At 37.6% G+C, this 23,539-nt stretch overlaps 1 protein-coding gene across 1 annotated transcript in view; it reads right to left on the minus strand.

The window, feature by feature from the left end:
- Nucleotides 1-23,312, minus strand: part of ZDHHC15 (zinc finger DHHC-type containing 15) — a 182,161-nt gene extending 158,849 nt beyond the window's left edge. The window contains exon 1 of the mRNA XM_029930895.1: nt 22,868-23,312. Coding sequence (XP_029786755.1) covers nt 22,868-23,003 — 136 coding nt within the window. The 5' untranslated portion in view covers nt 23,004-23,312. The remainder of the gene's footprint in view (nt 1-22,867) is intronic.
- Between the last annotated feature and the right edge of the window lie 227 nt (nt 23,313-23,539).

The following is a 23,539-nucleotide window of genomic DNA, read 5'->3' on the forward strand; positions in this document are numbered from 1 at the left end:
GAAACCACAACAGCAGAGTCCAAGCAGTACACACCACAGATATTCCCTAAAGCACCAGGCCCTGGGAACTACATGACTTCTTCATGGGGCCATTACTTTCAGGAGCAGGAGATATAACTGGTTTTTTTCTAACACATAGAAGAAGGCAGAGATTTAGACAAAATGCCAACATAGAGGAATTTATCCCAAATGAAAGAACTATATAAGGCCATGGCCAGAGATGTAAATGAAACAGATATAAATAACATGCCTGATGGAGAATTTTTTTTGAGTGAGACTGTTTCCACTAAAACTTTATTTACAAAAACAGTCCAGAGGATTTAGCCCAGAGGCCACAGTTTGCTGGTACTTGTTGTAGACTGCTGCAACATGTCAAACTGGATGCAATTTTTTTCTTTTTAATCATTTATTGTTCTTTTTATGAATCAAAACAAAGTGGTTTAGCATATATATATAAACACATATACTCTGGTTTCTCTTCAGATCACACAAATCTTTTGCCTTTTACTGATGGAGAATTTAAAGCAATAATCATAAAGATTCTCATGGGGCTTAAGGCAATAGAAGACAGCAGCGAAATCCTTATAACAGAGATAAAAGAGTTAAAAAAGAATCAATCAGAAATGAAGAATGTAATAAATAAGATTGGAAAGAAGCTTGATGTAATGAACAACAGGCTGGAAGAAGCAGAACAAGTTACTGACAAGAAGACAAAATAATGGAAAATAATGAAGCTGAACAAAAGAGAAAAGGAGTTACACAACATGAGAATAGATTTAGGAAATTCAGTGACTCCATCAAATGTAATTACATTTATATTATAGGAGTCAGAAAAAAAAGAAAAGAGAAAAAGTGGGCAGAAAATTTATTTGGGGAAATTATAGTTGAAAACTTCCCTAATCTGGGGAAGGAAACAGATATCCAGATCAAGGAGGCACAGTGAACTCCCATTAAAGTTAACAAAAGTAGGGCAACATTGAGACATATTACAATTAAATTTGCAAAATATAGTGATAAAGAAAACATCTTAAAAGTAGCAAGACAAAAAGAGTTCTCAACTTCAAAAAGAAGACCCATAAAGCTAGCTAGAGATTTTTCAACAAAAACTTTGCAAGCCAAAAGGGCTTATGATATATATATATTTATATATATTATGATATATATATATATTATATATTATATATAATACATAATACATATATATAATACATATATATATATTTTTTTTTAAATGCCAAAAGGGAAAAATCTGCAGGCAAGCATACTCTTTCCAGCAAGACTGCCAATCAGAATAGAAGGAAATGATAAAGAGTTTCCCAGACAAACATAAACTAAAGGACCTCATGACCACTAAACCATCCCTGCAAGAGATATTAAAGAGCACTATGTGAGGGCAAAGGAGAGACCAAAAGTGACACAGACAAGAAAGGATCAGAGAAAATCTCCAGAAACAATGATAAAACAAATAACAAAATGGTAAAACATACATATCTATCAATAATTACTTTGAATCTCTAATCAAAAGACATATGGCGGCAGAATGGATAAAAAAAACAAGACCTATCTATATGTTGCCTACAAGAGACTAATTTTAGACTTAAAATCACTGGCAGATTGAACATGAGGGGATGGAGAAACATTTATCATGCAAACGGACATCAAAAGAAAGCTGGAGTAGCAGTACTTATATCAGAAAAAAACTATATTTTAAACAAAGACTGAAACAAGACATAAAGAACTTGAGGGCAGAAGGAACACAGAGGAGAAGGCACTGATTTGGGAGTGCAGCTTCTAACAATATGAGCCTCCTGAAAAAGCCCAAGAGTGACATAACCCGGGAGGAACTGGAGAAGTGGGAGGAGGAAGAATTTAACATTCTGTGCTCATGCAGTAAATGAAGAACAATACCCAAATGCTCATCAATTGGTACAACTGCAAGAAGCTCCTGAGCCATGTGAAGCCCAATGACAGGTACTCCAACATGGTGCTGCCCAAGAGGGGCAAGGGCAGAAATCCAAGTCAGTCAACAAGGAACACTAACTACATCTTCAAGATGTTCCTTGTTGGAGACTCAGTCTTCATGGTCCTGTGAAACAATCATCACAGGCAAGTAGAAGCCTCCTCCCCACCTACAGAAAATAAAGAATGAAACAATGGCTTTGAATGACACCCTGGAGGGGCAGCTGGGTGGCTCAGTCGGTTAAGCTTCGGCCTAGGTCATGTTCTCATTGTTTGTGGGTTGGAGCTCCGTGTCAGGCTCTGCACTGGGAGCTCAGACCCTGGAGTCTGTTTCTGATTCTGTGTCTCTCTCTCTGCCCCTACCCTGCTCATGCTCTGTTTCTCTCTGTCTCTCGAAAAATAAAAGTTAAAAAAATTTTAAAAACATGAACGACACACTGGACCAGATGGAATTAACAAATATATTAACAACATTCCATTCTAAAACAGCAGAATACACATTGTTTTAAAGGTTACATGGGACATTCTCCAACATAGATAACATATAAGGTCACAAATAAGACCTCAACAAATACAAAGATTGATACCATACTATGCATGTTTTCTGACCACAATGCTATGAAACTAGAAGTCAGTTATGAAAAAAATATGAAAAGACCACAAATACATGAATGTAAAAACAACATGCTACTAAACAATGAATGGGTCAAACAGAAAATCAAAGATGAAATTAAAAATTCATGGAAACAAATGAAAATGAAGACACAATGACCAAAAAGTGGTCCTAAGAAAGTAGTACCTAGAAAACAAGAAAAATTCCAAATCAACAGCCTAACCATGCACATAAAGGAGAATAATAAATGAAGCCTAAAGCCAGCAGAAGAAAAGAAATAATAAAGATTAGAGCAGAAATAAGTGATATTAAATCTAAACAAATAGAGCAAACCAATGAAACTATGAGCTAGTTCTTTGAAAAAAAATATAAAGCCAATAACCATCTAGCCAGATTTATCAAATAAGAGGAAAGAACCCAAATAAATAAAATCACAAATAGAGAGGAGAAAGAACCCACACCACAGCAATACAAATAATTATAACAGAATAGTATGAAAAACCGTATGCCAAATAATTAGGAGAACTTGGAAGAAATGGATAGACTCCTAGAAATGTATAAACTACCAAATTGGAACAGGAAGAAATATAAAACTTGAACAGAGTGATAACCAATAAAGAAATTAAATCAGTAATCACAAAACCCCTTACAAACAAAAGGCCAAGACTAGATGACTTCATGTGCAAAGAAAAATTAGTACCTCTATTTCTCAAACTATTTCAAACAGTATAAGTAAGGAATACTTCCAAACATATTCCATGAGGTCAGCATTACCCTTACACCAAAACCAGATAAAGATTCCACCAAAAAAGTCAACTATAGGCCAATATCCAACATGAACATGAATGCAAAACTTCTCAACAAAATACTAGCAAATAGGGGTGCCTAAGTGGCTTAGTCAGTTGAATATACAACTCTTGATTTAGGCACAGGTCATGATCCCAGGTTCATATGGCTGAGCCCTGTGTTGGGCTCCATACTGAGTGTGGAGCCTTCTTAAGATATTCTCTCTCCTCTCTCCTCTCTCTCTCTCTCTCTCTCTCTCTCTCTCTCTCTCTCTCTCTCTCTCTCTTTCCCTCTCCCTCTCCCTCTCCCCCTCCCTCTCTCTCTCCTCTCCTCTTCTCTCCCTCCTCTCTCTCCTCTCTCTCTTCCTCTCTGTCCCTCTCCACTGCTCATTCTCTTGCTCTCTCTCAAAAAACTAAACAAAACAAACTAACAAACTAGCAAATAGAATCCAACAGTACATTAAATTGTGATTTATTCCTTGGCGACAAGTGTAGTTCAACATTAGCAAATCAATCAAAGTAATAAACCACATTAGTAAAAGAACAAGTACCATAAGATCATTTCAATAGATGCAGAAAATACATTTGACAAAGTATTACACCCATTCATGATAAAAACCCTCAACAAAGTAGGGATACAGGAAACATATCTCAAAAAATAAAGGCCTTATGTGAAAAATCTACAGTTAATGCCACCCTCGATGGGGAAAGCTGAAAGCTTTTCCTCTATGGACAGGAACAAAGAAAGGATGACTGCTTACAGCACTTTTATTCAATGTAGTACTGGAAGGTCTAGCCATAGCGATCATACAACAAAAATAAAGAAAAGACATCCAAATGAGCAGGGAAGAAGTAAAATATTCACTATTTGCAGATGATATGACACAAAAATCCTGAAAGACACCACCAAAAACTTCTAGAAATAATAAACGGAATCATACACTTACAGGATATATAATAAATGTACAGAAATCTTGCATAATGAAGCAGCATAAAGAGAAATTCTGGAATCATTTCCATTTACAATTGCACAAAAACAAATAAGATAACCTATGAAAAACCATAACCAAAGAGGTGAAAGATCTGTACTCTGAAAACTATAAAACACTGATGAAAGAAATGGAAGGAGACACAAATAAATGGAAAAACATTCCATGCTTATGCATTGGAAGAACAAATATTATTAAAATGTCTATACTACTCAAAGAAATCTACACATTTAATGGAATCCCTATCAAACCACTAGCATTTTTCACAGGGCTAGAACAAGCAATCCTAAAATTTGTAGGGAATCAGAAAAGACCCTGAATAGCCCAAGCAACCTTGAAAAAGGAAGGCAACACTGGAAGTTTCACAATTCTGGACATGAAGTATATTACAAATGTGTAGTGATCAATATAGTATGGTACTGGCACAAAAATAGACATGTAGATCAATAAAACAGAACAAAAAACTCAGAAATGAACCCACATCTAGATGGTTGGTTCGTATTTGACCAAGCAGAAATGGATATCCAATGGAAAAATGTGTCTTCAACAAAGGCTGTGGAAAAACTGGACAGCAATATGCAAAAAAATGCAACTGGACTAGTTTACCACACCATAAAGAAAATAAATTCAAAATATATTAAAGGTCTAAATGTAAGACCTGAAACCATAAAACTCCAAGAGTATATCACAGGTAATAATCTCCTTGACATTGGCCATAACAACTTCTTTCTAAATATGTCTCACAAGGTAAGGGAAACCAAAGCACAAACCATTGGGGCTTCATCAGGATAAAAAGCTTCTGCACAAAGAAGGAAACAATCAATAAAACTAAAAGGCAAGAATGGGAGAAGACATTTGTAAATGACATATTTTGTAAATGGTTAGTATCCAAAATCTATAAAGAACTCATAAAAGTAAACACCCCAAAAATGAATAATCCAATTAGAAAATGGGCAGAAGACATGAATAGACACTTTCCAAAGATGTCCAGATGGTCAATAGACACATAAAAAGATGTACAACATCACTGATCATCAGGAAACGCAAATCAAAATGACAATGAGAGGGGCACTTGGGTGCCTTATTCGGTTAAGCATCTGACTCCAGCTCAGGTCATGATCTAATAGTTCATGGGTTTGAACCCTGCATCAGGCTCTGTGCTGACAGCTTAGAGCTTGGAGCCTGCTCTGGATTCTCTCTCTCCCTGTCTTACTGCCCCTCCTCTGCTCACACTATGTCTCTCTTTCAAAAATAAATAAACATTAAAAAAACATAATGAGATATCACCTCACACCTATCAGAATGGCTAAAATCAACAACACAAAAAATAACAGTTTATTTCAATTTAGTCCAGGATATGGAGTAAGGGGAACCCTCTGGCACTGTTTGTGGGATTGCATCTCCTGCAGCCACACTGGAAAACAGAATGGAGGTACTTCAAATAATTAAAAACAGAACTACCTCAAGATCCAGCAATTGCACTACTAGGTGTTGGCCCAAATAGTACAAAAATACGAATTCAAAGTGATATAAGCACCCTAATCTTTATAGCAGCCTTATCTGCAATAGCTCAATTATAGAAAGAGCCCAAGTGTCCAGTAACTCATGAGTGAATAAAAAAGATGTGTTATACATGTACAATGAAATATTACTCAGCCATAAAATAGAATGAAATCATGCCATTATCAATAATGTGGATGGAGAAAGAGTATTATGCTAAGTGAAATAAGTCAGTCAGAGAAAGACAAAAACCATATTATCTCACAAATATGTGGAATTTAAAACACAAAACAAATGATTAAAGAAACAAAAGGGCAAACCAAGAAAAGGACTTTTTTTTTTCATTTGAGAGAGAGAATTGGGGAGGTGGGCAGAGGGAGAGAGACGGAAGATCTTAAGCAGGCTCTACACTCAGCATGGAGCCCAAAAAGGGGGGCTTGATTCCATGACCCTGGGATCATCACCTGAACTGAAATCAAGAGCCAGATAGTCAGTGACTGAGCTACTGAGGCACCCTCAGACTCTTAACTATAGAGGAGAAACTGATAGTTACCAGAGAGAAGGGGGGAATGGGTTATATAGGTGATTGAAATTAAGGAGTACACTTGTTGCAACGAGCACCAAATGTTCTATGGAAGTATTGATTCTCTATACTGTACACCAGAAACTAATATTAGACTATATATTAACTAACTAGAATTTGAATAAAAAATTAAAAATTCATATAAGGCAATAAATAATATTACATATTGATAAAAGGGATAATCCATCCAGATAATGTAACAATTATAAATATATACACAACTAGGGTGTCTGGGTGGTTCAGTCAGTTAACCGTCCAACTTGTGGTTTCAGCTCAGGTCATGATCTCACAGTTTGTGAGTTTGAGCCCCACATCGGGCTCATGCTGACATGGAGCCTTCTTGGGATTCATTCTCTGTCTCTCTGTCTCTGTCTCTCTCTCTCTCTCTCAATAAATAAATAATCAAACAAACAAACATTAAATACAGACACACACACACACACACACACACACAATAACATGGCCCCCTAATATAAGAAGCTAACATTACCAGAATTGAAGGGAAAAGTAGACATAATTAAAATGTTAGCTTGAGACTTCAATAACCAATAGAGAAACTAGACAGAAGATCACTAAGAAAATAGAGGACTTGAACAACGCTGTAAACCAATTAGTCTAACGGACATATGTAGAACATTGAACCCAACAAGAGAATACACATTCTTCTCCAAAGTACATGGAACATTATCAAGTATAAACCATATGTTAGACCACAAAACAAATCCCAGTAAGTTTAAAAGATTGAAATCATACAAAGTATCTTTTCTGACACAATGGAATTAAACTAGAAGTGAATAACAATAAAAACTATAAAATATGCAGATATTAAATAATACACCATTTTTCTGAATTTGTAATTAATCATCTTTATGACGGTCTTAAGATTTTGTTTATTTACTTCAGGCACTCTGAAAAAAATTTAGTATAAATGACACACAATGTTACATTAGTTTCAGGTGTACAACATTATGATTCAATAAGTTTATGTTTATGGGGCACCTGGGTGGCTCAGTCGGTTAAGTGAATATTATTCAGCCATAAATAAGAATTAAATCTTGCCATCTGCAACAAAATGGATGGAGGTAGAGAGTATAATGTTAAGTGAAATAAATAAGAGATAGACAAATACCATAGGATTTCACTCATATGTAGAATTTAAGAAACAAAGCAAAGGAAAAGAGAGGGACAAACCAATAAACAGACTTTAAAAATGTTTAGTGCTTATTTATTTTTGAGAGATATAGAGTGTGAAATGGGGAGGGGCAGAGAGAAGGAGACATAGAATCCGAAGCAGGCTCCAGGCTGTCATCACAGAGCCCAATATGGAATTCGAACTCACTAACCATGAGATCATGACCTGAGCTTAAGTCAGATGCTTAAATGACTGAGTCACCCAGGTGCCCAAGCAGACTCTTAACTATAAAGAACAAACTGATGGTTACCAGAGGGGAGGTTGGTGGTGGGACGGGTGAAACAGGTGATGAGGATTAAAGAGTACACTCATCATGATGAGCACTGAGTAATTGAGAGAATTGTTGAATCACTATATTGTACACCTGAAACTAATATAACACTGCATGTTTTTAATTTTTTTAATGTTTATTTATTCTTGAGAGAGAGAGAGAGAGAGCGAGAGGGAGAGCACGCAAGTGGAGGAGGGGAAGAGAGAGAGGGAGGCAAAATCCAAAGCAGGCTCCAAGTTATCAGCAAAGAGCCCAACACAGGGTGGAACTCAGGAACCATGAGTTCATGACCTGAGCCAAAGTCAGACACTTAACCAACTGAGCCACCCAGGTGCCCCAACACTGTATGTTAACTGTACTAAAATTAAAATTAGGGGAAAAAAAGAAACTAGGAATAGGAGTGAAGTTTCTCAACTTGATAAAGAGCATTTAGGGAAAACTCACAGCTAACAGTATTCTCAATGACAAAAGACTAAAAGCCTTTTACTTCAGATAAGAAACAAAGACAGGATGCCTGTTTTTACCATTTCTATTTAGTGTTGTAGTGAAAGTTCTAGGCAGTGCAATTAAACAAGAAAAAGAAAAACGCATCAAAATTGAAAAGAAGGAATAAAATTATTTGCAGCTGATGTGTCTTGTTGTATAAATGATCCTAAAGAATCCATGAAAAAATCTCTTAGATCTAATAAACAAATTCAGCAAAATTACAGAATACAAGATCAACACCTCATATCAGTTTTATTTCTATGCACTAGCAATATCAGCACAATCAGAAAAGGAAATTTTATGAGACTGACACGCTGCCTACTGCGCTAAGGAGGCAGGTTGGAAAAGGAAATTTTAAAAAGATTCCATTTATACTAGCACCAAAAGTTTCTGAAATACTTAGGAATAGATTTAACCAGAGGCTCAAGGCTTAGACACTTAAAAACTAAATAAATGAAACAGCATTCCATGTTCATGGATTAGAAAACTTGATATTGTTAAGATGGTAATTCTCTCCACAACAATATACAGACTCAGTGCAATCCTTATCAAAACTCGAATGACCATTTTGTAGAAATGGAAAAGATGATCCTAAAATTCATAAAGAATTGCAAAAGATCCTCACCAAAACAGTCTTTAAAAAGAAAAGAATAAAGTTGGAAAACTAACACTTCTTGATTTCAAAATTTATGACAAAGGTACAATAATCAACACAGTGTAGTACTGGCAGAAGGACAGACAATAGAACAATGGAACAGAATTAAGAGTCCACAAAGAAATGCATGAATATAGTCAGTTGAATTTGACAATAATGTCAAGACTATTCAATGGGGAAAAGAGCAGTCATTTCTACTAATGGTGATGGGAAAACTGTGCAACCACATGTTAAAGAATGAAGCTGGACTTCTAACTCACCATATATAAAATATTAACTCAAAATGAATAAAAGACTTAACTGTAAGAGCTAAAACTATAAAACTTCTAGAAGAAAACACAGGGGTAAATATTGATGACCTTGCATTAAACAACAGATTCTTAAATATGACATCAAAAGCAAAGGCAACAAAAGAAAATGTAAATAAATTGAACTTTATCAAACTTAAAAGCTTTGTGCATCAAATGATGCTATCAAGAAAATGAGAAGACAACTCATGGAATGGAAGAAAATATGTGCAGATCATTAATCTGGTAAGGATTGAGTATTTGGAATTTATAAAGAAATTTTACAATTCAATAACAAAAGGTAACCTAATATAAAAATGGGCAAAGAACTTAAATAGAAGTTTATTTTAAAATGATATACAAATGGCCAACAAGCACATGAAAAGTTGTTCAACATCACTGAATATCAGAGGAATGCAAATCAATATCATGAGCTACCACATCACTGATCATCAGATGCTCAACATCACTGATTATCAGATCAATGCAAACCAATATCATGAGATACCACTTTGTACCGACTATGATAGTTAAAGTAAAAAAAAATAATGAGGTGAGAAGGAGGAGAAATTGGAACTCTCCTATATTACTTGTAAGAATGTAAAATTGTGGAAAATGGTTTGGAGGCTTGCTCAAAAATTAAACATAGATTTAACACACATTCCAACAATTTCTACCCCTCTCTCTGGTATTTACTCAAAAAAAATGAAAAACAAGTATTCAAATAAGTCTTGTACACGAATGTTTATAGCACCAATATTCTGATTGGACAAAAGGTAGAAACAACCCAAATGTCCATCAATGGATGAATGGATAATGTATGGCATATACATAAAATTGCATTATTATTCAACAAGAAAAAGGAATGAGGTACTGTTACATACTACAACATGGATGAACCTCAAAAACATTATGCTATTTGAAAGAAACCAGACACAAAAGGCCATATATTGAAATGAGGGGGAGGGGCCAACATGGCAGAGAAGTAGAAGGATCCGTACTTCTCACATCTCTCAAACAAAGAAGGGCTGAAGCCAAAGGATTTTGAACCTCAAGAGTCTGGGAGGAAAAGAGACTGAGTCTACCATGGAGACACCAGGACAATCTGACAGGCCATAGGTGGGTGACTGCAAAATGGGGGAGATAAAACCAGCTGTGTAGGCACAGAGGGGAGGGATCCCCTTCTGCGGAGAGACAAAGGTAAGAGAAAGAGCAGCTAGGGAAGCACAGGACTGTATCTGGACAAGAGAAAAACCTCGGACCGGGATGGAGAGGGATCCCATCTCTAACTGTGGGGCTTTCTTTGGACTGGGGCCAGCTGCACTGTTCACACACCTGGGGAGAAGGGACACCATCCCCGGTTTGAGTGGTACGTAAGGGGCACAGTCCACATTAAGAGAAACTCTTCCCCTCCCTGAAGTACTGTGTGGCATAGGACAAAACCAGCCAGGACCACATATCGGTTGGCATAGAGAAACGCTTCCCCAGGGCTGGGCTGCACGGAGGGGGAGTTTATTTGCTGGGGCATGGAAGTCGGCGGAGTGAGACAGACTGCTTCCTCTGCTCCCACAGCACAGTGAGGATGGCTTGAACTGAGTGATTTGGGACACCATGTCCATGGAGAAGAGACTGGTGGGTGGCCATTTTTCTCCCCACTACCACCAAGGTGGGACCTCAGGGATTGGTCTTCAGGGCTCACAGTGGAAGTAGAACTGGCCTACACCAAATCAGGCCCCTTCACACCCATTAACTGCTTATCTACTGGAGCAGGATAGACTCTGAGGAACCAGAAGGCCCCCTCCTCCAGAACAGCACTGCTGCGTTGCCTATATTAATTCTAGGACAATTCTTTTTATGTAGACATACTCCTCCTTCCTTTTCTCCTTCTTATCTCTTCCGTCTTCTAGGTGGGTTACTCTGGTTGTTGGTTTGTTTAAGCAAACATATTTAATCCATTCTCTTGATACATATTCTACACCTCCTTCTTTCCTTTCCTTTCTTTCTCTCTGGAATAATCAAGCCGCATAGTTTCTCTGTCTGGGTAACTTTATCTTTGTTTCTTTTTCCCCTGCCTCCTTCTTTGTTTTCTTTCTCTCATTCTGGATTAAGCCATTTAATCTCTGTGCCTAGTCAATGTTTATCTTTTCTTTTTTCCTACCCCTGTCATTTCTCTTTTTGTATGTGTTCTTCATCCACCCTCTTCTTTATTGTAGCTGGTGTTTCTGGTTTTTTGCCTTTAGATTGCTTTTTGGGTTTTTGTTTATGTTTGCTTGTTTGTTTTAGTTGTCTGTGCATTTGCCTGATTTTGTTTCCTGATTGTCTGATTGTTTTCCTTTCCCGGGCTAGTCAAGTAAAAAAATCAAAGCACACCTGGTAGAGCATCCAAAACATTACTATGAGTAGGGAAGTCAAATAACCAAAATCACAACAACAGAGGGCAAGTAACACTCTAAAAAACACCTCCTAAAGGCCAGGCCTGGACACTGTATGACCCCCCACACCATGAACATAGCAGTGCTCACAGGTGCAGAGCACATAAAAAGCTGTTAAAACTCACAAGGGACAGAAAGCTAGTGAAAATGACAAAACAGAAGAATTCTCCTCAAAAGAAATTCCAGGAAGAAGTGACAGCTAAAGAATTGATCAAAGCAGATATAATCAATTTAACTAAAAAAGGATTTAGAATAATTGTCTTAAGATTAATCGCTGGGCTTGAAATAAAGCACAGAAGACAGCAGAGAATCTATTGCTTCAGAGTTCAAGGATCATAAAAATAGTCAAAATGAACTTAAAAATGCAATAAATGAGGTACAAAATAAAATGGAGTCGGCCACAGAGCAGATTGAAGGGGCAGAGGGAGGGGAGAATAGGTGAAGTAGAAGATTAAATTATGGGAAAAGAGGAAGCCAAGAAAAAGAGAGATAAAATGATCCAGGATCAAGAATGAAGAATTAGAGAGCTAAGTGACTCAATAAAATGGGAAAAAGTCCATATCATAGGCATTCCAGAAGATGAAGAAGAGAGAGAAAGGGGCTGAAGGGGTATTTGAACAAATCATAGCTGAGAACTTCCCTAGCCTGGGGAAGGGAACAGACATTGAAATCCAAGAGGTACAGAGAACTCCCCTCAGAGGTAACTTGAATTTATCTTCTTTTCAACATATCATAGTGAAACTGGCAAAATACAAGGATAAAGAGAGAATTATGAAAGCATCTAGGGATAAAAGGGCACTAACATAAAAAGGTAGACACATAAGGGTAGTAGCAGACCTATCTCCTAAAACTTGGCAGACCAGAAAGGAATGGCAGGAAATCTTCAATGAGATGAACAGGAAAAATATGCAGCCAAGAAGCCTTTATACAGCAAGCCTGTCATTCAGAATACAAGGAGAGTAAAGGTTTTCCCAGAAAACAAAAACTGGAGGAATTCATCACCACTAAATCAGCCCTACAAGATCATTAGAGGGACTCTGTGAGGGAAATGCTACAAAGACCACAAAGTACCATAGACATCACTACAAGCATGAAACCTACAGATAACACAATGACTCTAAACCCATATTTTTCAATAATAACACTGAATATAAATGGACTAAATGCTCCAATCAAAAGACATAAGTTATCATAATGGATAAAACCAAACAAGATCCATCTATTTGCTGTCTATGAGAGGCCCATTTTAGACCTGAGGACAACTTCAGATTGAAAGTGAGGGAATGGAGAACTATCAAGCTCCTGGAAGTCAAAAGAAAGCTGGAGTAGCCATACTTATATCAGACAAACTAATCTTTAAAGTAAAGGCTATAACAAGAAATGAAGAGGGGCATTATATTATAAATACAGGGTCTACTCATCAGGAAGAGCTAACAATTATAAATGTCTACACACAGAATTTGGAAGCACCCAAATATATAAAAGAATTAATTACAAACATAAGCAATCTTATTGATAAGAATGTGGTAATTGCAGGGGACTTTAATACTCCACTTAGAGCAATGAGCAGATCATCTATACAGAAAATCAGTAAAGAAACAATGGCCCTGAATGATATACTGGACCAGGTTGACTTGTCAAATATATTTAGAACTCTGCCTCCTAAAGCAGCAGAATTTATTTTCTTCTCAAGTGCACATGGAACATTATCCAAGATAGATCACATACTGGGTCACAAAACAGCCCTCAATAAATATGAAAGAATTGAGATCATACAGGCACCCTTTCAGATTACAATGCTGTGAAACATGAAATCAACCACAGGAAAAAGTCTGGAAAACCTCCAGAAGCATTGATGTTAAGGAACACCCTAATAAAGAATGAATGGATCAACCAGGCAATTAGAGAAGACATTTAAAAATATATGAAAACAAATGAAAATGAAAACACAACAATACAAACACTTTGGAATGCAGCAAAAGCAGTCCTAGGAGGACAATACATTGCAATCCAGGCCCATCTCAAGAAACAAGAAAAATCACAAATACAAACTCTAACAGCACACCTAGAGGAACTAGAGGCAGAACAGCGAAGACAGCACAAACCCAGCAGAAGATGAAAAATAATAAAGGTCAGAGCAAAATAAACAATATAGAATTTTAAAAAACCCAGAACAGATAAATGAAACAAAGGGTTGGTTTCTCAGAAAAATAAACGGAGTTGATAAACCTCTAGTCAGGCCCCTCAAAAAGAAAAGAAGGAGCACCCAAATAGACAAAATTATGAATGAAAGTGAATGTATTACAGCCAATACCTTTGAAATACAAGCAATTATCAGGAAATACTATGAATCATTTTATGTCAACAAACTGGAAAACCTGGGAGAAACCGTCAAATTCCTAGAAACCCACACACTACCAAAACTCAAACGGTAAAAAGTAGAAAATTTGAACAAACCTATACCTAGAGAAGAAATTGAATCATTTATCAAAAATCTCTCAACAAATATGCGGCCTGAACTGGATGACTTCCCTGGAGAATTCTACCAGACATTTAGAACAGAGTTAATACCTATCCTTCTCAAGCTGTTCCAAAAAATTGAAATGGAAAGGAAACTTCTGGATTTATTCTATGAAGCCAGCATTACTTTGATTCCCAAATCAGAGACCCAGCAAGAGAGAGCAAGAGAGAGCAAGAGAGAGCAAGAGAGAGCGAGAGAGAGCGAGCAAGCGAGAGAGAGAGAGAGAGAGAGAGAGAGAGAGAGAGAGAGAGAACAAACTACAGGCCAATATCCCTGATGAATATGGATGCAAAAATTATCAACAAGATACTAGCAATTTGAACTCAACACCATATAAAAAGATTTATTCACCATGATCAAGTGGGATTGATTCCTGGGTAACAGGGCAGGTTCGATATTTACAAATCCATCAATGTGATACATCACATTAATAAAAAAAAGTGTAAGAACCATATGATGCAGAAAAAGCATTTGACAAAATACATAATCCTTTCTAAATAAAAACCCTCAAGAAAGTCAGACTAGAAGGAACATACTTAAACATTATAAAAGCCATTTATAAAAAGCCACAGCTAGTATCATCCTCAATGGGGAAAAACTGAGAGCTTTCCCCCTGAGATCAGGAACACGACAGGAGTGTCCACTCTCACCACTGTTGTTTAACATAATGCTGGAAGGCCTAGCATCAACAATTAGACAATAAAAGGAAATAAAAGGCATCAGAGATGGCAAAGAAGAAGTCAAACTTTCACTTTTCATGACGACATGATACTCTACATGGAAAACACGACCGACTCCACCAGAAGCCTACTAGAACTGATACATGAATTTAGCACAGTCACAGGGTAAAAAAATCAATGTACAGAAATCGGTTGTATTTTTAAACACCAATAATGAAGCAACAGAAAGAGAAATCAAGAAACTGATCCCATTCACAATTGCACAAAAATCCATAAAATACCTAGGGATAAACCTAACTAAAGATGTACAAGATCTGTATACTGGAAACTATAGAAAGCTTATGAAGGAAATTAAAGAAAACACAAAGAAATGGAAAAACATTGGAAGAATATTGTTAAAATGTTAAAACAACCCAAAGCAATCTTCACATTCAATGCAATCCCAATCAAAATTGCACCAGCATTCTTCCTTCCCAAAGCTAAAACTTACAATCCTAAAATTTGTATGGAACCACAAAATACTCCAAATAGCCAAAGGAATTTTGAAGAAGAAAACCAAACTGAAAGGCATCACAATCCCATACTTTAGCCTCTACTAGAAAGCTGTCATCATCAAGACAGTATGATATTGGCACAAAAACAGACACATAGACCAATGGAATAGAATAGAAAATCCAGAACTGGACCCACAAATGTATGGGCAATTAATCTTTGAGAAAGAAGGGAAGAGATTCCAATGGAAAAAGATAGTCTCTTTAACAAATGGAGCTGAGAGAACTGTACAGCAACACAGAGAAGAATGATACTAGACCACTTTCTTGCACCATACACAAAAATAAACTCAAAATGGATAAAGGACCTGAATGTGAGACAGGATACCATCAAAATCCTAGAGGAGAAACCAGGAAACAACTTCTTTGACCTTGGACAAAGCAATTTCCTACTCGACACATCTCCAAAGATAAGGGAATTAAAAGCAAAAATGAACTATTTGGACCTCATCAAGATAAAAAGCTACTACACTGCAAAGTAAACAACCAATAAAACTAATAGGCAACTGACAGAATAGAAAAGATATTTACAAATGACATATCAGGTAAAGTGCTAGCATCCAAAATCTATAAAGAATTCACCAAACTCCAAACCTGAAAAACATATAATCTGGTGAAGAAATGGGCAGAAGACATGAATAGACACTTTTCCAAAGAAGATATCCAGATGGCCAATAGACACATGAAACAATGCTCAAAGTCACTCATCATCAGGGAAATACAAACCAAAACCACACTGAGATACTGCCTCATGCCGGTCACAGTTGCTAAAATAAACAAATTAGGAGACTATAGATCCTGTTTAGGATGTGGCAAAACAGGAACGCTCTGCACTGTTGGTGGGAATGAAAACTGGTGCAGCCCCTCTGGAAAACAGTGTGGAGGTTCCTCAAAAAACTATCCATAGAACTCCCCTATGACCCAGCAATAGCACCGCTAGGAATTTACCCAAGGGATAGAGTGCTGATGCATAGGGGCACATGTACCCCAATGTTCATCGCAGCACTTTTAACAATATCCAAATGATGGAAAAAGCCTAAATGTCCATGAACTGATGAATGGATCAAGAAGATGTGGTTTATCTATACAATGAAATGCTACATGGCAATGAGAAAGAATGAAATCTGACCATTTGCAGCAATGTGGATGGAACTGGAGGGTATTATGCTAAGTGAAATAAGTCAGTCAAAGGAAGGCAGATACCATATGATTTCACTCATATGTGGATCTTTAGAAACTTATCAGAAGATGATTGGAGAAGGGAACAGGGAAAAACAAGTTACAAATAGAGAGGGAGGGGGCAAACCATAGGAGACACTTAAATACTGAGAACAAACAGTTTTGATGGTGGATGGGGGAGAGGGGAAATTGGGTGATGGGCATTGAGGAGGGCACTTGTTGGGATGAGCACTGGGTGTTGTATGGAAACCAATTTGACAATAAATTATATTTTTAAAAAGGCCACATATTGTATGATGCCATATTCGTGAAACATTCAGAATAGGTAAATCCATAGAGACAGAACACAGATTAGTGGTTTTAGGGACTAGTGGGAGGAGGGAAAATGGAGTGACTGTTTAATGCCTATGAAGTATACTTTTGTGGTGATGAAAATGTTTTGGAACTAGATATTAATGATGGTTGTCTAACATTGTGAATGTACTAAAAATACACTTTTAGATGGTTACTTTTACGTTATCTCAATTTTACTAGAAAATGGATACTGTTACTTTTCTTCCTGTCTAAAAGTTTAAGATTCTTATTTTCCTGAGCCAAGCAGAATCCCTTATATCCTCATTCATAATAGTAATAACAGATTAGTATTTAATGAGCTCTTATAATGTGCTATCAACAGCAATACATGCTTTTAATGCATATTATTTTTTCAGGTTCTTATTTAAATTCCAGTTAGTTAACATACAATGTAATATGTATGTAAAATATAGTGATTCATCATTTACATACAACACCGCATGTCCAACACAAGTGCCCTACTTAGCACTCATCACCCATTTAACCCATCCCCTAACCAACTCTTCTCCAGCAACCCTCAGTTTATTCTCTATTGTTAAAAGTCTCTTTCTTGGTTTGCCTATCTCTCTTTTCCCCATGTTCATTTACTTTGTTTCTTAAATTCCACATATGAGTGAAGTCTTATGGTATTTGTCTTTCTCTGATGCATTTCACTTAGCATAATACTCTCTAGCTCCGCCCATGTCCTTGCAAATGGCAATATTCATTCTTCTGATGGTTGAGTAATATTCCACTGAACATATATATATATACTACCTCTTCTTTATCCATTAATCCAAAATTAATGGATATTTTGGCTCTTTTCATAGTTTGGCTATTGTTGATAATGTTGCTATAAACACTGGGGTGCGTGTGTCCCTTTGAAGCAGTATTTTTGTATCCTTTGTGTAAATACCTAGCAGTGTAATTGCTAGATCATAGGCTAGAAATGTTATTATTATTAGGCTAGTTTTATTTTTAACTTTTTGAGGAACTTCCATACTGTTTTCCACAGTGGCTGCAACAGCTGGCATTCCCACCAACAGTGTAAGAGGGTTCCCCTTTCTCAGCATCTTTGCCAAAACCTGTGGTTTTCTGTGTTGCTTAATTTTAGCCATTCTGACAGGTGTGAGGTGATATTTTATTGTAGTTTTGCTTCATATTCCCCTAATGATAAATAATGTTGAGCATCTTTTCATGTTCCTGCTAGCATTTTTCATAGAGCTAGAACAAACAATCCTAAAATTTGTATGGAACCACAAAAGACCCCAATAGCCAAAGCAATGTTGAAAAAGAAAAGAAAAATAGGAGGCATCACAATTCCAGGCTTCAAGTTATATTACAAAGCTGTCGTCATCAAGACAGTATGGTATTGGCATAAAAATAGACACATAGATCAATGGAACAGAATAGAAAACCCAGAAATGGATCCACAATTATATGGTTAACTCATCTTCAACAGAGCAGGAAAGAATATCCAATGGAAAAAAGACAGTGTCTTTAACAAAGGGTCCTGGGAAAACTGAACAGCAACATGTAAAAGAATAAGACTGGACCACTTTCTTATGGCATATACAAAATGAATTCAAAATGGATGAAAGCCTACATGTGAGAGTTTCTGGTTTTCTAACCATCAAAATCTTAGAGGAGGACACAGGTAGCAACCTCTTTGACATTGGCCATAGCAAATTCTTACTAGATATGTCTAATGAGGGCAAGAGGAACAAAAGCACAAATAAACTATTGGGACTTCATCAATATAAACAGCTTCTGCACAGCGAAGGAAGGAATCAACAAAACTAAAAGGCAGCTTTCAGAATGGGATATTTGCAAATGCATATCTGATAAAGGGTTAGTATCGAAAATATATAAGGTACTTATAAAATTCAACACCCAAAAGAAAAATAATCCAGTTAAAAAATGGGCAGAAGACATGAATAAACTTTTTTTCAATGAAGACATACAGGATACATCATATTATTTAAATCTCACAACAACAATTCCAAAATTGGCATATATAGTTGCTAAGCAAGTATCTGTGGTATGAATGAACAACCATGCCATGTGAGGCAACTATGGTTGAGAAAGATTAGGTAACTTGCCCCAGGGCTCCTAGGTAGTAAGTGGCAGAATTCAAGCTTTTTAGACAAGATCATAAGACAAAATACCACTTTTGGCTTCAGTTCTATCCTGAAATTACGATAAAGACATCAGGTCCTTAGTATTACTTTTCGCGTCACATTGAAATTCAAATCTGTTAATTAAGTTGTGTTGCTTTGGTTTCAGGAAGCCTTGACATTCAGTTCTCCACTATTACCAAACATGTGACTTTCAGAAGATTTGATTTACCCTCTCTGAAACAATGTTTTCAGAAAATTGTAAACTGAAGATGATAGAGTGAAGTTTGAGCCAGATTTGGAAATTAAGGCTACCTATTCTCCTGGTTTTTAAATAATGGTAACTGATGCAAAATGTTAAGGAAACACTGTGCAGGCCAAATAAAACACATCTGCAGGCTGAATTTTGCCTGTTAGTCACAAGTTTTGACCTCTGTATTAGTTGAGAGAAGGCAGAGAGGTAAGACATCATGGTGGTTGAAATATGGATTATGGAAGCATACTCCCTGGGTTGCCATCCAAGCTTGGCCATTTCTTAGTTCTATGATCTTAGGCAACCTTCTTAATCTGTCTGTGCCTCAGTTTTCTTGTCTCTAAATGGGCATAATGAGTATTCACCTTATAAGTTTCTTATGAGGATTAAGTCTGTGTGTATGTGTGTGTCTTTTAAAACAGTGCATATACAAGTGCTCTGCAAATATGCTAAGTTAATCAAAGTAAACAAATTATAAGCTTCCTTTGATTATTTTCACTAATTCTAACTTGGTGTTTGCCTCAGTTTTCTCGTTGGTGCCTCAGTTTGCACATCTTTAAAATGGGGACAATAAGGGTACCTCCTTTGTATGGTTATTGTGAGGATTAAGTGATTTAATATATAGAGTTAATAAATCTACAGTACTTAAAACTTTGCCCAGAACAGATCAAGTACTATGCAAGTGTTAGCCATTATCATTATGAATTTTTAAAATGATTGCTTGGTAAAGCTCATGTAAATCAGTACTGCAAAATTCTAAACTATGGTTAACAATGTTTACTAGATGGCATTGATCCTAGAAACAAAGTCCATAGTATAATAATGGAGCTGAACTTTTTTTTGAGTTTATATATTTATTCTGAGAGAGAGAGAGAACATGAGCATGTGAGCAGGGGAAGGGCAGAGAGAGAGAGAGGGAGAGAGAGAATCCCCAGCAGTCTCTGCACTGGGCTCGATCTCATGAACTGAGATCATGGCCTGAGCCAAAATCAAGAGTCAGAGGCTCAAGTGACCATCCAGGTGCCTCTGGAGTTGAACTTTTAACCCTTCAATCAATCATTCAAAAAAGCAAAATGGTAAATAGTCTGAGTATAGAAAAACTTCCTAATCATTGCACAGCCCACTTAATACTCCATCATAAACCTCAGGTTTATTGTTGAGATAAAGGTTGAAATAAAGGCTGAGATAAAATAACAAACAACCTAAACTTGCATCTATAAAGGCAACTAATTGAATTTATTTTTAACATCTCTCTACATTTTCCACAATAAATATAAGAAGGAAAAGTGGAAAATTCAAACTCTCATGCACAGTTAATTAGAAGAAAGTTCTATATTGGAAAACAGAATTATCTCTTGGCTCTCTACTTAATTCCCATTTACCTGGAGTACACTAATGCTTTGTCAGATATGTGAGGAAGAAGTTGTAAGTAGAGTCAGGTCCTGGAATTGGACAAATCAGCACCCCAACCTTAAGAATCTGGTATAAATATAGGAATCTTGAAAGGACTTGGCAGTGAGTGGATGACCACTGGAACAAATCAGAGTCCTAGTGTAAGGAAACTGGAAATATGCTGGATCCTCATACTGAATGATTACAGATCATTTCAGGACATAAGGTTAAGGGTTTTAGAAGTGGGATGTCTCATAGTGAAGTGAAAATAACTTTAATGAATCTCCTTTGAAAACAAGGAGATTCTTCAATGTGAGAGGTCAGAGGCAAGGGGAGATCTCACTGTAAGAAAAACAGAAGCTCTGTTGTGAGAAGACAGGATAAAATATAAAAATTCCATTGTGAATTGAGAAGAACACTATAAAACCATTAGTGATAAGGATAGGTGACTGGGATAATACAATTGGAAAACATACAGGTTAGGATATTGGGGTTTGTGTCTGGTCTGGAAATATGGAGTTCTGAGCTTGAAACTATAAAACATGCTGTGGGAACCATTTTATAGGTAAGAAGGGAATGAAATGGTCCCTAATGTGACAGGATAGGGTATAAGAAGACTCTCTAGATTTAGAAAAGGAGTGGTCTAATGAGAAGGGACAAGAAATGAAGATCTCATTGGACTGAGAAGGAAATATTAGAAATCCCAGTGGAAAAGGATAGTGTTTTCCTAAGTTGAGAAGACAGGGGACAAGGGCAACCCTAGAGGGAAGTAAGATAAAATAATAACAATAATAACCCTACAGAAAGAGGATGGCAAAATGTGGGGCTAACAATGAAAGAGGACTTCAGGAGGTGGGGAGTCGGTTTCAAAAAAGATAACAAGGGGGGATTATCATTAGAAAAGTAGTGGCCCTTGAGGGGGTGCCTGAGTGGCTCAGTTGGTTAAGCCTCCAACTCTTCTGCTCAGGTCATGATCCCACAGTTTGTGAGTTCGAGCCCCACTGACAGTTCAGAGCCTGCTTGGAATTCTCTCTCTCCCTCTCTCTACCCCTCCTCTACTCCCTTTCTCTCTCAGAATAAATAAAAAGACTTAAAAAGAAAAAGAAATGTAGTGGCCCTTGGAAGGGGTATGAGAGATATTGTGGAAAACCTTGTGTGAAGGTAAAAAGAACACTAATGTGAAAAGAGAGTGGATAAGGCATGATAAAAGCAGGGTGCCTAGTATGAGGGGTCAGAAAATAATATGGGAACCCTAATGGAAAGTAGTGAATGCTCCTCGAAAGAGGAAAGCAGAAAACTACGGGGAACCCCAGTGTGATAAAATCAGGGGCTCTACTATGAGGGGATAGGGCAAGATATATTGTAGGACTCCCATTCTATTGGAAAAGATGCTAAAACAGTAAAGCCCACAGGAAAAGAGAATAAAAGGCCCATTTTCACTTTGTGAAATAAACTTTGTGGGATAAAACAAAGCATACTGTGTGGTCCTAAGTGGGAGAAGATGTGAAGTACTTCAGTCAGTGCGAGAGGATCACAGAAAAAGGATGAATTCCAGTGTTGGAAAAAAGAGAGTTAGTAAGAGAGTACAGGAAATATTTTGGGATTCTTAATAGAAGGGAATATGAAAATGTGGGCCTTCTAATTGTATGTATTGGTAGGATTCATAGTGTAAGCAATTTACCGAGACAAGGTGTGTTGTTTCCTCAATTCTGTAGGGTAGAAGCCCCCGGAATGAGAACACCAGGGATAAGTAGTTGTCCAGTATGAGAAAAGGAGGCTCTAGCGGAAAGAGCCAGGACATTCTTGTGGGTAAGGCTACGGAATAACGTAAGAAACCCTAGGTGGGAAGCGATGGCGACACTGTAGGACCTTCCTCGTGGGAAGGTGCAAGAGATATTGTGGGAAGCTAGAGGTTGGAGACGAGGAGGTCTCCAGAGAGCTAAAAAGAAACAACAACCCCCTCCGTTAAAAAAAAACCCCGCTGTGTGAGGGCTAAGAACACGGGGGAGGGGGACACCAGTGTGAAGGATAGGACAGACAATTTTGCTGGAGAATAATTTCCCCACCTTAGGTGCCCAGCTCCACTTACCCAGGCAGAGTTCAAAGACATAGGCATAGTAGGACCAAAGCACAACGAGGACGATAACAAGCACTGGCATCCAGGAAAGTACTCGGCGGCAGCACCGCAGCCCCCCGGACAGAGCCATCTTCCAGCCCCGCCGCATCTTTGGATCGAAGATCGACCGAACAGGCCTGCTGGCGCTGGGTCGGAACTGCAGGGCAGGCAGCAAGGAGGCGGGCAGGCGAGCTGTGCGGCGCTCCACTGCCTAGCCTGGCGGGAACCTTCTCACCGAGCCGATACCACCTGTTAGGCTGTAGGGCTGAGTGCGCCTTGCCTGGCACAATAGGCATGAGTCATGGCAAGGAGGAACTGACCGTGTTGGAGCGGAAGGTGATCCGCCTGGCAGTTGAACAGTCGAGGCTGGGCAAGCTCAGAGGGAATGCAGTCCCTTCCTTTTCCTCCTCTTCCACCCCCTTGCTACAGCTTTAGATGGAGACCTGGACCTCTGCAAAACAGGAAAGCGGAAGAAATTTGGGTCCGCCCATCTGCTCTTACTGCACTGCGTTCCCTCCTTTCTTATCTTTATGTTTTTCTGTCTTTGTTTCCCCCCTCAAACACATACACGGGAGCACACACATACACGCAGTGCGAAAGATACCAGCCATAGCAGCTTAAGATTTAAAGGTTATCCAACCCCAT

Source organism: Suricata suricatta, chromosome X (assembly GCF_006229205.1).
Source record: "Suricata suricatta isolate VVHF042 chromosome X, meerkat_22Aug2017_6uvM2_HiC, whole genome shotgun sequence".
Taxonomy (NCBI): Eukaryota; Metazoa; Chordata; class Mammalia; order Carnivora; family Herpestidae; genus Suricata; species Suricata suricatta.